This window comes from Planococcus citri, chromosome 2 (genome assembly GCF_950023065.1).
Source record: "Planococcus citri chromosome 2, ihPlaCitr1.1, whole genome shotgun sequence".
In the NCBI taxonomy this organism is placed as follows: domain Eukaryota; kingdom Metazoa; phylum Arthropoda; class Insecta; order Hemiptera; family Pseudococcidae; genus Planococcus; species Planococcus citri.
The window spans coordinates 39,082,674-39,100,336 of record NC_088678.1 but is presented as its reverse complement, the minus strand read 5'-3'; the positions used below and the strand labels follow the sequence as shown (position 1 = coordinate 39,100,336).

Sequence of the window (17,663 nt, the reverse complement as noted above, 5' to 3'; positions counted from 1 at the left end):
TTTTTCAAAAGTCGATAAATGTGTATCGAAATATCATGAAAATTGTCCAAAATAGTGGGAAAATTCTCTGGTACGTATAAGGTCTATAATTTGTTGAGAACTTTGTAAAACTTGTTCAGTCAAATGAAAATAATTTATTAGCGTTTTTTTTGAAAATTTGCATATCTTGTAAGATTGGGATTTTTAATTTTCGTTTAGAATGCCTCTAGGAAACCTTCATTTCTTCACGAGACACTTAACTACTTACTATGTATTCTCAAAAAATTCATCTTTTTTTGTAATGGAAAAATGCTGAAGAATTTTCAAAGTTTTCATCACCAAAAAGTAGGAAAAACCATCAAAATAAACAAAGACAAGTAGGTATACCTATCCCAACTAGTAGAAAATTTTTGAACCAGACAGTGAACAGACCAACTTTTCTCTAAGTAGGTAAAAATATTTTACGAACAAATTGATTCGCTTTTTTTGAAACACTTGTACAGCAATTGATCTGTTTACAATCGAATAGAATCATTTATTTACGAACGATTGGCGATTGAACAAATTGATTGATTTCTAGATGAATCATTCGCGAACGAATTGATTCGTATAAGTGATTCGTTCGCGAACGAATCGATTCATTTACTCAAGTTTTGATGAATCATTCGCGAACGAATTGATTTGTATAAGTGACTCGTTCGCAAACGAATCGAGTCATTTACTCAATTTTTGATGAATCATTCGCGAACGAATTGATTCGTATAAGTGACTCGTTCGTGAACGAATTGATTTATTTACACAATTTTTGATGAATCATTCGCGAACGAATTGATTTGTTTGAGTGACTCGTTTGCAAACGAATCGATTCATTTACTCAATTTTTGATAAATCATTCGCGGACGAATTGATTCGTATAAGTGACTCGTTCGCGAACGAATCGATTAATTCACTCAATTTTTGGTGTTGTGAATTATTCACGAACGAATCGATTCATATGAATAATTTTTGGTAAATCATTCGCGAATGAATATTGTTGAATTTAAAAATACGCATCCTATGCTGAAGTGGCAGATTAGATAGGTAGCCAATCGACTAAATTTTATATTTCAATTTTGGCAAGTATTGAAAATTCAAATTTTACTCATTCTTCATGCAAAACTCAAAATTATGATTACCTACCTTGAAATTGAATTAGAATTCTAAAATGTATTTAATGCCTTGTTTTTGATATTTCAAATTGTTTGTTGGAGATTTCGAATGAGGTGCTCTGAAACATCTAGCAAAATTTTGAATTCCTTTTTAAGTTTTGGAAAAATTGCAATTAAAACAGCCCTTCTGCTACCTACTTAATTTAGAAAGATTTCAAAAATGAGTAATTATTACAAGTATGATTTTTCTTTTTTTGAAAGCTGAAAAATTTTTAAAAGTCACTGAAGGCTTTAGAATAACTTGAAAGAATCATTAATTGATTTGGAAGGTCCGAAATAGGGTACCTATATACGAGTAAACGGCTAGCCCTCAGTTTTTTATAAGCCCCTGAAGAAAGTTTTGGAGGTAAGTCAGCGGGAGCACAATATTTTTGAACATTTATGCCTAAAGCAAAAAAAGAGGCCTCGGAGACAGTAAATTTGATTATGAGTTTATAACTGTTGGATATTTTGGCACTTTTCAAAATAATTTTCTAAAATAATTGTAATCTTCAAAAATTTGCTGGAGAGCTCTAAACGGTTTGAAATAATTATAGAAATGAATTTTGGTGGTCAAAAATGATGTACACAATACTCGTACATAAACCGAACTACCTATTCTGATTTTTAAGTGGAGAATAAACACAGTTTAGATTTTTAAAATTTCCTCCAAAAATCAAAAAATCAAATTCAGCTCCTATATTTTTGAATGTTCCTCCCATAATTTTTTCGCAGGTTGCCTCCCTTTTGCGAGCGTTTTTCAAAAAAAATTAAGAGAAACAAAATTGATCATCAACTTGAACGAAATCTGAGTTGATAATATTTAAAAATGAAGAAATTGTGATGTGAGAGAAGAGATCAGGGAAAAGGGGTTGACTGGAGACGTGGAAACACATTTCGTCACTTTTCCAAATTTACGAGCATTGGCAAAAATTACGTAAAAATTTACGTTTTCATTGTGAAAATTCAGATTTTCTACATTTTTTGGATCCTTGGACAATAAAACCAATACATTATAAAGAAGACTGCAGTTTTTGACTTTTTTCGGGGGTTCTTATTTTTGAAAACTTGAAATGACAAAAACAAAAAAAAATATGGAAATGTGTAACCATGATTTTCGAAAAATTTCAAAGGTAATTATTGTTATTATCACATTTTTCAACATTTTTTTTATTCATTTTTTTTTAAATAGAATTTTCAACAATTTTCAAATTGAATTTCATCACTTTATTTTTAAGGTAATTTTCATAACGCCTCAAATTGATGAATGCTTTTTGAAAATTTTCTAATATTTCAATAAATGTAGGTACCTACCTATCTACCAATCAATAGGCTATCTTTCAAAAATCGGCTCCCTAAATTTTAAATATTCGCCTAAATTCTTAATTTGAACCAAATGATAAAACTTGCATTTTAGAAAACTAATTTAATTACATTAGGTATTACTAAAAATTACATCCATGAATTATTCAATTAGGTAAGTCGAAAACATCTCGTCGAATCGAAAATTTCACTATTCAGAAGAAAGTCCCTATCTCTAGCCAAATAAAACAGTTCAAAGTAAAAACTACCGAAATTAACTAAGCACCGTGTTTACAAATTATTTAAAATGATGATCAAAAGCCGCAAATTGAAATATTTCATGAAACGACGACATCTTCGTTCTAGTTGAATATTTCGTATCAACAAATGTACCTAAAGAACCCTTTCGATTTCTATTTCAATAATTGATTCGCTTAAATAAACTCCTTATAAAAGATAAGAAGCTCAAAACACGCTGTTCATTTTCAAACATTGGAATACCTATCTGCAATAAAGCATGTTACCTACTTCTAGTTTCCGTTCAATATTTTCATTGCTAAAATTAATGAAAAATTTGCTCCACTAGCTGTTGCTATGAGAAATGAAATTTTTAGAACCAATGTCTCGTGTAAAATTTGCCAATGTCTTTTAGAAAATGCCTCCTGCTTTGGTATAAGTAGATATAGGTACTTACTTAATATTGACAATCAACAGTTTTTTTATACTTACAATGGGATAGAGGTTCTTTATAATAAGTTAGCTGCTTCAATTCCATTCAACTACTCGTAATAAAATATTTCCATAAGTTACACCGCAATAAGTAATTCGCATACATTAAAATCATCGAAGCAGCATTATTGCAGCCGCTCGAGAGAGAAAAAAAAACCATTTGACAGGTTGGACGTTTTTGAAGAAGAAAAAAAAGTCGTCATCTCGTTGGTATACCAGATATCCACTTTAATGTAGAGATAAAAACCTCGTCTGGATTAAAGTTAATTTTGAAAAAATTCCTACATCAAAGGCTCCGCTCATTAATTATGATAAACTGTCAAAGAAAATGTTCGTTCAACAGCACACCATACTCTATTAGACTTGAAAAGATTAGCGAAGCCTTAAAAAATAAAAACTGAAAAGAAAGTTTTTTCCCCTAGATATACCAATAAAAAAAGAATAAAAAATAATGAAAAAGAAAAAGGAAACCCCCAAAGGTGTTTTTATGGCGGTGTTCATGTCAGTTATAATTTCTGTTTCATTTGTTTTTGAAACGTATAATTTTACTGTTGAAGTATTATAGTACGAAGAGTAGAACAAAAAAAAAAAGATAGAAAAAGTATCTCTACGATAGAACCAACTATACATATCCATATTCAAGATTCAGTCTCGAGGCAATTTAGGGAAAAAAGGAAAGAAAAGTCTTCTATTTGGTTTTTTTTTTGTTTCGAATATGTATAAAGTAGGTATATCGACTTTTAATCCGGATACATTTTTTTTTCGTGTTTTTCGAGTGGAAAACAAGCTTTTTTAACTTGGCAAAATACACGACTAAGAAGTTTTATTCGAATACTATAGAGGGCTTTATACTTTAGATGGTTCTTAAGCTTAGTGAACTTTCTTACATTCGCCATAGATGGAGTATCGGGAACGGGATCTGTACTTTTTTATACTTCGCAAACCTCTTAGCGTTTTATCGAATATTGAAATGAAGATGGCGAATTAAGGCTTAAACTGAATCAATGGTGGCGAAAAATTCATTCGTGGTGAAACTCGTGAAACATATTGGAGCGCGAATTTCGACCAGATTATCGCAAATTTGTGACTATGATGACGTATCAGTTGAATTATGTAGACGATTACACGACGCAGCAACTTTCATTATTTTCAATAGCATTCTAAATTATCTAAATCAAACTCGTCAAATGTAAATGAATTTTTCGCATTTGAACGAGCACCAGTTCGATAGAAATTTCCAAATGGAAATTTTCAAACTGTCGATCGAAGCTTTTTTTTTGCACAATTCATTGATATAGAAATCGCAATAAGCGTGGTTATCTTTTGTTAAATGCGAGTATACGCTTTCGCGAGCAATTTTTAATCTCTAAATGAACATACCGTGTGTCGTGTGTGCTGATAAATTCAACGTAGTGAAAAGACAATGCTGACAAGTGTTCTCGCGTCGTTTACGATAGAGGCTTTTTTATTTAGAAGAGATTCCTTTTATGTAATTTAATTGCTATCGTGTTTTTTGTTCACTTTTCAAAGATAGATAGGTACGTACGTTTAATTAAAAAGTCTAAAGTCTTACTCTTACAAGTTGTTAATATGATGAAGGGCGAATAGGTATGGTTCTGATTAGACAGGTTTTTTTTCACGACAGGTACTTTGAAAAGTTGCAGATCTGATAGATCAAGCAGTTTTCAGACTAATTATTGAGCGTGTGCTAATGCAATTCTATAGTGTTGAATGAGTTGCATACCTATATTTCTTATGTTACTTTATTTATCTGACAATACGGTTTGATAAGTTGCCTATTTGCACTTTTCTAGGCGTTAATTGACGAAAAGAAAAAGTACCTACCATTAGAATTGGAATAATGAATCAAAATTCTGACAAGGACAAGAGATACTGAAAAAGAAATTAAAATATGAAATGAAATCTAATAATTGAAAAAGGGGTTGGGGGTAAAGTCTCATCCCTAAATCATATCATGGATGTTTTTTGCTTGAAACTTGATTTTTCCAAGTTTTAAAACGATAAAATGCCAGAAAGATTTTTCACGAGTCCGCCATACTTTCAGTAGCAATTCGTTGATTTTTTTCGTAGCTTTTAAAAATCAGAATTTATAAGCCCAGTCAAGTACGATTTGACCCAGACATAATTGGGACCAAAGGTTTTTTTTGCGAATATTGTCTAGGGTGGTGTGGTAAACAACATACTAAAAGCCCCCACCCCTACCCCTAGAGCTAATCCCCCCACAATGGATCAAAGTCCCCCAAGGGTTATTCCACGTCAATTGGACCATGAAGTGGTAGGAGGGTTCGGCGATTTTTTTAAATTTTTCCTGTGGAAATACCTTCTGAAGGGATGACCAATGGCGCAAATCGCAGCCCTCTAGCCCATTTTTAAAGGCAGCCAGAGGGTGTCAACGCTTTCAGTGAACCTAAAATATCATCTATTTCAGCAGTGGATTACTCGATAACCGCGGTACCTACCAAAATGAAACATTTTCCCATAGTTAGGGGTTTTGAAAGGATTTTTAGTGATATCATAAAAATCAGTGTTGCCACTTTTTTTCGTACAAAAAATTAGCTCAAAAATTTTAAAACGTAGTTTTTACATTGTTCCGACTCTCAAAAATTCTGAAAAAAATATATTATGGACAACTTTTCATGCTGAAAAACATATTAAAAAATTGGGATGGTAACATGTTGCAAAGTTGGTTTAAAAAAATTGAAAGTTCGCGAAAAAATGCGATTTTTTGATTTAAAACATGAAAAAAAGTTTTGTTTTAAAGTTGACCAATTTGACCCCTATTTTCACGTATCCGTTGAAAAAGTTGAAAAAATCCCTTCACTCGGTGAAATTAACTCATCACAGAAAAATCAAAATTCGAAAAAATTCAAAAAATAAACAAATTTTAATTTGTTTGATGTGAGTGTGATTTTTATAAACTTTTTCATGAAATACGTCAAAAAGAGGTCAAAATAAGGCAACTGAATAAATTTAAACTTTTTTTCATGTTTGAAATTGAAAATTGAATTTTTTCGAATTTTGATTTTTTTTTTGTGAGAAGTTCATTTCATCGAGTGAAAGGGTTTTTTCAGTTTTTTCAACAGATACGTAAAAATAGGGGCCAAATGGGTCAACTTCACCAATCAGAACTTTTTTCATGTTTTAAATCAAAAAATCGCATTTTTTCGCAAACTTTCAATTTTTTTTAAACCAACTTTGCAACATGTTACCATTCCAATTTTTCAATATGTTATTCAGCATAAAAAGTTGTCCATAATACGTATATTTTTTCAGAATTTTTGAGAGTCGGAACGATGTGAAAACTACGTTTTGAAATTTTTTGAGCTAATTTTTTGTACGAAAAAAAGTGGCAACACTGATTTTTATGATATCACAAAAAAGCCTTTCAAACCCCCTAACTATGGGAAAATGTTCAATTTTGATAGGTATCGTGATTATCGAGTAATCCACTGCTGAAATGGATGATATTTTAGGTTCACTGAAAACTTTGACACCCTCTGGCTGCCTTTAAAAATGGGCTAGAGGGCTGCGATTTGCGCCATTGGTCATCCCTTCGGAAGGTCTTTCCACAGGAAAAATTTCAAAAAAATCGCCGAACCCCCCTACCACTTCTTGGTCCAATTGACGTGGAATGACCCCCAAATCAATTTTTTGTCAAAAAATTCCGAAATGCCAACTTTTGAATAAAATGAGCACAGATCAAGTGATCATTTATCTCCTCTCAAATACCTATTAAATGAGCTGTCAACCAACTCTCTAGCCCCAAGTGGTTGGCGCTACGACCCCTCAAAGTGATGTGATTTTAATAAGTTTACATTTTATGACTTTGGGACTTGGAACAGCTGTTCTATTCGATCAAATAAAGTCAAACTTGAGGAATGAGATTTTTTGGGACCTATTAAAGTCGACCCCTAGAGTGGGGAGGGTTAAATTTGAAAATTACGGAAAGGTCATTTTTTTGGAGGGGCATATAATGGTCCCAAATCTATGAAAAGGTGGAAACCCCCTAATTTTACCCCTATTTTCGGGTTTTTTCCTCCTTAAAAAAAGTGGGGATGACCTAAAAATCTGATATTTGGATAAATGTTGATCAAAATGGGAGTACTGACCAATGATATGATTTTGGACAATTTTCATCCATTTGGGACCATATTAGGCCCCTCCAAAAAAATGACCTTTTTGACCCTCCCCATTCTAGGGGTTGACTTTAGGTCCTGAAAGAATCTCATTCCCCAAGTATGACTTTATTTGATCGATTAGAACAGGTTCCAAGTCCCAAAGTCATGAAATGTAAACTTATTAAAATCACATCACTTTGAAGGGTCGTAGCGCGCGCCACCCCTCTTGGGGCTAGGGAGTTGGTTGATAGCTCATTTGATAGGTATTTGAGAGGAGATTAAATGATCAGTGCTCATTTTACTCAGATGTTGACATTTCGGAATTGTTGACAAAAAACTGATTTGGGGGGCTTTGATCCTCTGTGGGGGGATTAGCTCTGGGGGTAGGGGCGGGGGCTTTTAGTATGTTGTTTACCACACCACCCTAAGCAATATTCGCAAAAAAAAACCATTGGTCGCAATTATGTCTGGGTTCGCCCATTTTTTTCCGCTATTTGACTGGGCTACTAAACATTACAATACAAATAATTATTACCTAATCAAAAATTACCGAGACATTGCTAAAGATTACTTGCAAATTTTCACGCATTATCAGTTGGTAATTTCTGAAAAAATACGAGTACATAGATAATTTGCAAGAGATTCAAATTATCAATAAAAATTTGCCCGTAATTTACAAATAAATTACCCGTAATTTACCAAAAAAAATTACCTCTAATTTACCAAAAAAAAAACATTACCCGTAATTTACCAAAAAAAACCGTAATTTACCAAAAAATTACCCGTAATTTACTAACAAAATTACCCGTATTTTACCGAACATATTACCCGTAATTTACCTAAAAGTTACCTGTAGTTTCTCAAAAATTACCTTGTAATTTACCAGTAATTCACTGGAAAATTTTAGTAAGGTATTTACTTAAAAATTACCAGCGATTTACCCCGAAAAAATGTACATTTTCCAACGATTTTGTTTTTTTATCCTCTGCATCAAACAATGATGAGCTCTGATCTATATTTTACTCGTCAACAACTTTGTTCATTTTCCAAATAATTAGCATTGCATTTTTTTCAGGTGTATTATTTATACCTTTACATCGGCAGTATGTTATTCCTATGTTACATGTACATAATGCTTTGCAAAATGCAGAAAAAATCATCCAGAAGAGGTAAGCAGAAAACGCCTACTGCGAATTTTTTTTAACGCGATAAACGAAACAATTAAATGCAACCCTTTTAACAATGGTACTCATTTGGCGTGTAACTTGAAAAAGTAATTATTCATTAGACCGAAGCAATTGGCTACTTGAAAAACCCCTTACTCTTAAGTTGGACATTTACAAAAGGTATCGTATTAATCCAACACGGGCTGTTGCCTGCCTAAAAATCCATCATATAGATCCTTGCGTTAGTGAAACACCACCCTGGAGATTAATTTAAAATTTAACAAACCTAAGTATTTTTTTCCTCCTAAAATGATATATAGGTAGTAGGTACCTATTCCAAATGATTGCAAAATAAAAAACCTCGACGATATTTTTAATTAACAAAGTAGGCGTATGTTGGCCATATTGTAAGTTACCTACTGCCCTTCGCCAAGTAAAAAAACTGCATTAGATATCGATGTACCCGTACTTACACATTTAATCCTTTTTTGTGCTATACATACGGTGGAAGTTCGGCTATACATAGAAAAGAAAGATTTAATTTGTATTAGTGATACTTATTCTATCCGTAAACTGACTAAATTGAAAAAAATCGCTCTCGTATGTGGCTAGCATTTCACTTTTAAAAATAAATTTGTTTCAGATTTAGACACATGTTCGGATTTAGAATCATCATCATCTTCGTCCTCTTCATCTGGTGGCAATTCGTCAGATTACAGCGATAAAAAAGATAGTAAACATTCTATGAATTCGGATTCCGTTCAGAGAAGTTTAAAAATGAAATCCAAGTATTATGGCCAAAGTCCGGGAAGTAACTCGCCTCTGCAGCATTTCGGCAGCTTTTATTTACGAATGGGAGCTGTTGGTAAAACAATTTTAGTACATTTTTGTTTGACGATTTTCTTGTAGCCTATTGGTTTTGTTTCGGTGCTGTTCTATGAAAAATATTATGTGTTTCAGCATTTGGAATAGGAAGTATGATATATTCAGGATTGGAAATCGGCCAGTATTTTGAATTGGAGAGGAATACCACTTGTCATAATGTACTGGTCGCTGTGACACCGGCTACTCGAATGGCATTCATTTTTATCCAAATGTATTTTATATTTTTGAATGAAGAGGCAAGTTTATGTTCCGTACTTATAGGTACCTTTTTCAAAACCCTGAGGGTTCATAAATCAAGTTTGAATGTTTGAATTGAATTTATTATCCAATTCCAAAAGATGTGGGTTCAATTCCCAGCTCTGGCTCATAAGTGATTTTTAAAAAAAAGTGCAACAAATATGTACCTACTTAAGTACCTATTAATTTATTTATGAATATTTCAGGAACAAATAAAAGTGACTCGACACCGGGTTTTTTCTAGATTTGGTCTGATGCATATGATTGGCACAAATCTTTCTGTTTGGTTGAATGTGTTAATTCAAGAAACCAAGCACGAAATTTTGACTTTTTATAACCCCGAGAATAACACCATCGGATTTAACAAACAGAATGTGCATAGTAAGTACCCATTCGTCATTTCTGGTTTGAAAAAATAAATACCGAAATAAATAAATAAATAAATAAATAATACCTAATCAAAAAATACTTATCAAACATAGGGAAGAATGATTTTGACTTTTTTCAAATTTTGAAACACTCGACCCTTCTCCTCCACTCCACAAAAGTTACGGTTTAGTCTCAAATGAACATGGTAAGAATTGGTGGGTACTTCTAATATTGTAATCACAACTAGTAATCCTTCTGATGACCTTAATTTTTCACAAAAATTGTTTAAATAATCATTTAAAAATCAAGTTTTATCATTTGAGGCAGTTTAAAGAAATTTACCTACCTATACTGATTTCATTTATTCAATTTTTCTGTTTTTTTTTCAACTTCGGAGGCTCCTATATATGTACAATATTCTTTGGGTCATCAAGAAAGGTTTTTTTGTTGTTTTTTTTGAAAATGAATCTATTTAAATGTGCATAGACCAGAAATGGAAAATTTTCAACAATTTTCTGCATTCTTCAATTTTGTGTTTTTTTGTTTCAATTTTTTTTAACTTTGAGGGCTTTTACTAGAGGAGGCCAACACGATTCAAGGGACGGAGGGAAGATTTTTATTGAAAAAAAAATATATATCTAATAGGATTTTAATACAGAAATTGGTCATTTTCAAAAAATTTTCATCGATTTTGATTAATAACTTTGGAGAGCTACTATAGGACCAACATATAGCTTGGGCAACCCAGAGAATTTTTTTTGAACATAGGTAAATGTAGGCAATATTATAAGAATTGAAAATTTATAATAATGAAAATAGACACCTGGCACACACACTGTATATTTTTTACTTACATTTTCCGACATACCTACCTATCTTTTCATTACGAAAAGATGAAATACGATTTGATAGCGATAGTTTGAAAATAAAACATATTTAGGTAGGTACCTATGTATGTGTAATTGTGTACTGCTCAAAATAACGCTTCGCTTTTCGAATTGCCATCAGTGTTATAAAATTTCAACGACAACAGACGAGTGTAGGAACTTGGAAAATGTAATAGGTGGAACATTTTACTGGTAAATTGAACATCGCATATTATCTATTAATGGGCTGTTTAACAAAACATTTCCGTCCCACGTGTCAACAGCAATACACTACCTATACCTACCTATGTATCACCTAACATAAATATTCGTATATGTACGATGTTTACCCAGCACACGTTTCAAAATGGCGGAAATGCTATTTATGCAGTTCGCTTCTCGAGAATAGATAGAGATCTATAGGGTATTAAAATATGTTTTCGCGAAAATTCGTTCGAGAAAAAGATTCTGCTTCACTACCATAGTACCGAGACATGCTTTTTACTCCGCAATCGTAACGAGCTTTTAAAAGTACCATATCTATCAAATTTGTTTCAGCTTTCAGCAACACTCCGAAAACGACAACGACACCTTTGGTGGTTAATCATACGACCGCGACAGAAGCGATCCGTTTGAAAAGAAGTTTAAAAGGAACTCACTACATTTACGAATGTCGTCGTACAAATATTATCGGATCTTTGGTACAGAACGCCAGTCCTTTTTTGTTTCCTTGTACCATCGAATACAGTTTGATTTGTGCAGCCATCTTGTACGTGATGTGGAAAAACATCAACAACCTGTATTCCCATAACAACAACCAAGAGACGACTTCGAAGCTTCCAACGTTACCGCAGTACAAAAAAGCACCTCATCATTATTCGGTTGATTGCGCACAGGCTCATAAAGGATTATTTTTAGGAATACTTTTCCTAGTGCTGACCATCATATCGTTGATATTGTTTTTCGTACTAGTCTCGAGACCGGATCTTATTGCATTTGCTGTGATGGAAGTGAACATTTGCGAATTGTCGTTGTACGCTATGTCGACGATGGCCTCGATCATCGGTATGATACAGGTGGGTAGGAAAATATTCTGTTTATGATTTAGGACTTGAAGAAAGAACTTATCTAATTTAAGGCGTTCTATGTGAAGAACCTTGGAAAAAGGTTACAAAGAATTTTAATTGGTAAACATCTTATTCTCCCTTCAGTGGCTTTGGCTTATTAATTTCATCTGAGACTATTTTCAACCAACTAACTTGAAACTATAGTGGTACAAAAATAGATAAACTAGAGGGTAATTGACACTGAATTTTCCAACGTTTTTTCTTTCAAACCGCAAAAATTATCCAAATTTAGTTTTAGAGGTTCAAATCGCTGTGGACAAAAGAGAACCGAATTCTGAAAAATTTTTAGAAGAAATCACATTTAGAGTGTATTTTTCACTCCTCATCTGGTCTCTCAAGGTTTTCTGAGTGCCTGTCTGGTTTCTTAAGGTCATTGACCCATCTGCTTGGTCTCTCAAAGTCACTGACCTATCTGTCTAGTTCCCTTTAAGGTAGCATTTCTGGTCTCTGAAAGTTATTAACCCGGCGGTATGGCTTCCCAAGGTTGTCTGTCTGCCTTTTTGACCTGTGTTAGGGTCATTGACCAGTGAGTACGGCTTTCCAAGGTCGTCTGTCCTGTCTGTCTGTCTGCCTGCCTGTCTGTCTAGCCCCTCATGGGTTGTCTGTATCTTGATCTTCAAATAAACTGTATTGAAACTGTTTCATATAAGACAATTAGTGCGTTATGATGTACATACGTAAGTAACCAAAAAGAACACATCTCAATACCCTAAATAAGTGTTTCAAATCGTTTAAAAATACGGTTTCCAAATTACAGCTTTTCTCCTCTATGAATAAACTGTTTCATTATTTTGTAGTCTCGCCTTTTGAGACTGCAGGTGCAGGGATACCTAAAATAGCAAAAAACTACTTCAGATTACAAAAAATTAATCGAATTAGACCTACATTAAAATAAAATGCATTTCGCTAACTTTATACGAAGATTCTCACCTTATTCCCACGTCGTCTTTGCTTTTGCCTGTGTATGAATAGATTAGATTTTGTTTTGTACCTAACTATACCAGTGGCGTAGCCAAGTTAGGCGAAGGAGGCCGTTTCACCCCCCCCCCACCCTTCTCAAGCGAAAATTTGAAATAAAACATGTAAAAATGGTCATTTTTTCATTTTTTGGACCCAATATTTTCTTTATTTTCAAGAATTTCAGAAAATTACCTCTAATTTCGATTTTTCATGTTTAAAAGTCTGCTTTTGCCTCCTTGAGAAATTGCTGGCTACGCCAATTAACTATACCAAACAGGGTGTCTGTCAAGTGGGTGTCAAAACTTCAGATTTGGATATAATCGGGTACGACTTAAAAAAACATGATATGGGCAAGTTGCCTATCTTTAAAATTTAAGAGGCAACCGAGCTTTGAAAAAAAATTGCGAAAAAACGTATTCTTGACCTTGGGAATGGGTAGTACTTTGGAAAACATACAAGTTTTGTTATTATGAATTTTTGCCTAACTTTAAAATTTAAGGGGCTAGAAATATTTCAAGAGAAAAAATTGAGAAAACGTATTTTTGACCTTGAAAATGGATAGTACATATTTTAGAAAATAGATACTTACCTATGCAAATTTTGTCATTATGAGTGTTTTCTTAACTTTGAAATTGAAGGGGTTAGAAATATTTTGAAAGAAATCTGGCCCTATCAATTTCAAAGTTAGGCAAAAATTCATAATGACAAAAGTGCTACCCATTCCAAACGTCAAAAACACGTTTGTCTCAATTTTTTCCATTTAAAATATTTCTAGCCCCTTCAATTTCAAAGTTGGGCGAAAATTCATAATGACAAAATTTGTATATTTTCTAAAGCACTATACCCATTCTCAAGGTCAAAAAACCGTTTTTCGCATTTTTTTTTCAAAAAAAAATAAGCAGGGGTGCCCAAAAGTCAGTTTACGCCATCAAAAATCACATATAATTCAAGAACTAAGTCTCCAAATGAATAACTAATAATTTTCATCACGGTCATTTTTCTCTAGGATGCACCGTTCGCCGAGAAAATCAACTTTTATGTGAAAAAACGTGAATTAAAAAAAAAAAATGAAAAAAATTGGGGAAAAAATTTAAAATTAATTCAGCAGTTAATTTTAGCTATTTTCAACATGATTCCCATAATTTGATGAAATATAAATGAACTTTTCAAAAAAACACGTCAATTTTTTTTTTTTACAAAAACGCCACGCGCCAGACCCTTTGGGGGGGGGGTTGCTACCAAAATCAAATTTTGTAAAAAATGAAAAAAAAATCGAGTGATATGTCAAAATGTAAGTTTTTTGGGTCGAGAAACACGAATTTGAGATCCTTTTTTCCCTCAAACCCTTTGGGGAGGTGCTACCAACAAATTTTGTAAAAAATGAAAAAAAAATCGAGTGATATATCAAAATGTAGGTTTTTTGGGTCGAGAAACATGAATCTGAGGTCCTTTTTCACCTCGGACCCCTCGGGGGCCGTTGGGGAGGTGCTACCGTTCTTGAGATATCTTGTCTCAAACGGGACTACAGTTTAATTTTTAACTAAATTAACGCGAAGTAATTGTAAGTGAATCCGTGAATCCCCTCCAAAGGGTCTGGCGTTTTTGTAAAAAAAAAAATTTATATTTCATCAAATTATGGGAATCATGTTAAAAATACCTAGCTGAAATTAACTGCTGAATTAATTTTAAATATTTTTCCCCAATTTTTTTCATTTTTTTTTTAAAATAGGTACACGTTTTTTGACATAAAAGTCGATTTTCCCGGGGAACGGTGCATCCTAGACAAAAATGACCGTGATGAAAATTGTAGAAGATGAAATTTCCTATCAGATCAATGTCATTAGTTTTTCTTTAGGAGGCTAAGTGCTTGAATTATATGTGATTTTTGATGGCGTAAACTGACTTTTGGGCACCCCTATAACGTTTTTTTTGAAGTCATGCCCGGTTATATCCAAATCTGAAGTTTTGACACCCACTCACCAGACACCCTGTATGATACGTATACGAATTGATTCTATCTCACAGGCAGTATTCTTACTCCTCGTTTTTTTCTGTTGAGTGCTGCTCGGGTGACAAAACCTACACCTTAGTGTCAAATTTTGGCACTTTTCTGCTATCTATGAGTAAAAGTGAAGTGGGAATCAATTCATCAATTCGACCATTTTTTTTTTGTTTTGCGAATCAGCTCACCAACTTCTACATTGCCCAAATATAGAAAAATTCCTGGAAAAAGAACTTGAATAATTACAAAAAAAAAAAAAAAGAAAAAAAGGTTGAAAATCATGAAAAATTGATTATTAACATTGAATGAAATCTTAATCTTATGAACACATTCTTAAGTGTAACTATAAATCTGTGAAATTGGCTTTGAAATCCATCTAAAAATTGATCAAATGGTAAAATTTAGCCTCAAATACATACGCATTGAAATGTCATAAAATCATATTGAATACACTTAACAAAGGATTAAATATGCAGCAATTCGAACAAAAAAATAATATATAAAACCACGTTCTGAGTTATGATTTGCTATCTAACTAACTTCGTTTTTTTCTAAAATACCACCAATGAACGCGTAGGAATGATTAGAAAACTGCCTCTTCTTTCGAAGATTCTGCGATGATTTTCAAATTTGAACAAATTTTTGATCTCATTGCAATGCGTCGAATGATACATAGGCCTATTCTATAACAAGACACCATTGTAACTATTAGTCTGTTGCCTCCTCCTCCGCCTCCTCACTACCACCCCATCTGAAATTCCTCGTGTGAAAAACAAAATTTACCTTCGTTGGAGATTTCAGTGTACCTACCTGCTTTATTTTACGCGTGACCATGAAGAAAATTCATATGCTGCTTTGTTCCCACCTACATACCTGAGTGATTAAAACCGCCACCATAGACCACAGCGAAAAACGGTCGAATAAACGATACATGGTAATAATTTGTACGAAATGGTTCGGAAAATGTCGCAGATCCGTTTATAAATGTAGTATCGGAGCCAAATATTACGGAAACGAGACCCCTGTATCCGACAATGGGCACATGTACAAAATATAGACTTTTCAGTATCTATCTACCTATGGTACTTTTCTGTGTTTATCGTCTGCTGGATGATAATAATGTATGCGATATTTTTACCTATGTTCGTAGGTACGTCAGTTGAAGTTCAACGGTAGTCGAAGCTTAGAGCTGGATAATATATTGTTGGTGGGCGGCCAAACGGGTATACTGATCTACAGTACGTTTACCATAATCGGAGGTCATTTTACCAAAGAAAAGAACACCATACTGGTACTGCTGACGGCTTCCGCGTCTCTAATACAGACAACGTGTCAGACTTTGTTTATTTTGGACGCATCGAAGAGGTCTTGCATTACGCAAGAACAATTCCGAAAGAAACCGGGCCGCGAGACGATAACGTTTTTGCTGGTAACCAATTTAGCCATGTGGGCTATAAATACGTTGGAAAAATCTAGAGGCGATTCGCATCCTATACAGTTGCACTTTTACGGACTTTGGGCCTGGACTATAATCACTCATGTGTCGATGCCTTTGGCCATCTTCTACAGATTCCATTCGACCGTGTGTCTGTGCGAAATATGGAAACGAGCGTATAAAATGAAACACAGTTATATCTGAGAGTGCAGCTCGCTGTGCGGCCTATCTCTCTCTGGCTCACGCTGCTTTTTCTGTGTAGATATCAAAGCTCTCTATCTGTTTCCCTCCTCGTTGGTACATTGTGCCGTGCAGGGCCGTGTGTTCGCGAGGTGGTATTCTTCCTTTTTTCTACGTCTACTACGTTTATGGTGTACGTACAAGTAAAACCGACGATGGCCAATGATGAAATTCAATCTACAAAAGGGTATTGCTTGCTGAGCTACCATAATGTTGGTAATTTGATCGCGTTTGCGTACTCCTATTTAGTTCTAAATGCGTATTTTGTATACGTACCTACATTTATGATGTACCATGCTGGTATTGCTTGCTACCCGATCGGTCACGTTCAAGTGTGGAATCTGCTATTACTAATTCAACTCAATCGGAATTTTTCAACTGGACGAAACTTTACTCGGTATAGTTCTCAAGATTTGTAGGCCTGCGGGTTTCGTATCATGTCAATTTAATTCTTGAACTATTAGCAATGAACCTCATACGCCCTTTTAACAGATTATGTTTTATAAATAAATTAACGTGTGTGTTTTTCTCTTTTTCGTTTATTTTATACACTAGCGATGATAAGTTTGAATGATACAATTTGTTTCTTGGACAGATGTTTACCCCTTCAACTTTAAATATAGGCAATATTTTAACCTAACTTTTTTTCATGAACGATCAGCTGATAATCTGAACATTGATCAAGAGGAAAATGTAGCCTATCAGAATTTCCAAAAATAGGGATTTTTGGCCAATTTCCAAACCCAACTTTTTTAGTAAGTAGGTAAATAGATTAAACAAAATTCAAAATAATTTAAGCTTTAAAAACTGTCCAATTATAAAAAATATGATTTCTTGTGTTCAGAAACCACGATCATAAAATTTAAATTCTGCAAACTTTAGGTACTTTCCTTCAAAATTTCACGCTGGCACATGTCAGAATAATCGAATGACTCGCAGAAGACATTTTTCATCGTTCTCTTGAGTAAAAAACTGATGGACGAAGGTATTATGCCTATTCTCACGCTTGAAGGTGAATTTTATTTTTGATTGGGAGGATT

At 33.6% G+C, this 17,663-nt stretch overlaps 1 protein-coding gene across 1 annotated transcript in view; it reads left to right on the top strand.

Annotated features, from left to right (window-relative positions):
• LOC135835710 (proton channel OtopLc-like) overlaps positions 1 to 17,152 on the top strand; it is a 31,172-nt gene extending 14,020 nt beyond the window's left edge. Inside the window, exons 4-9 of the mRNA XM_065350105.1 lie at positions 8,412 to 8,505; positions 9,146 to 9,367; positions 9,463 to 9,623; positions 9,831 to 10,005; positions 11,418 to 11,935; positions 16,099 to 17,152. Of these exons, the coding sequence (XP_065206177.1) occupies positions 8,412 to 8,505; positions 9,146 to 9,367; positions 9,463 to 9,623; positions 9,831 to 10,005; positions 11,418 to 11,935; positions 16,099 to 16,587 (1,659 nt within the window). The 3' untranslated portion in view covers positions 16,588 to 17,152. The remainder of the gene's footprint in view (positions 1 to 8,411; positions 8,506 to 9,145; positions 9,368 to 9,462; positions 9,624 to 9,830; positions 10,006 to 11,417; positions 11,936 to 16,098) is intronic.
• The last annotated feature ends 511 nt before the right edge of the window (positions 17,153 to 17,663 follow it).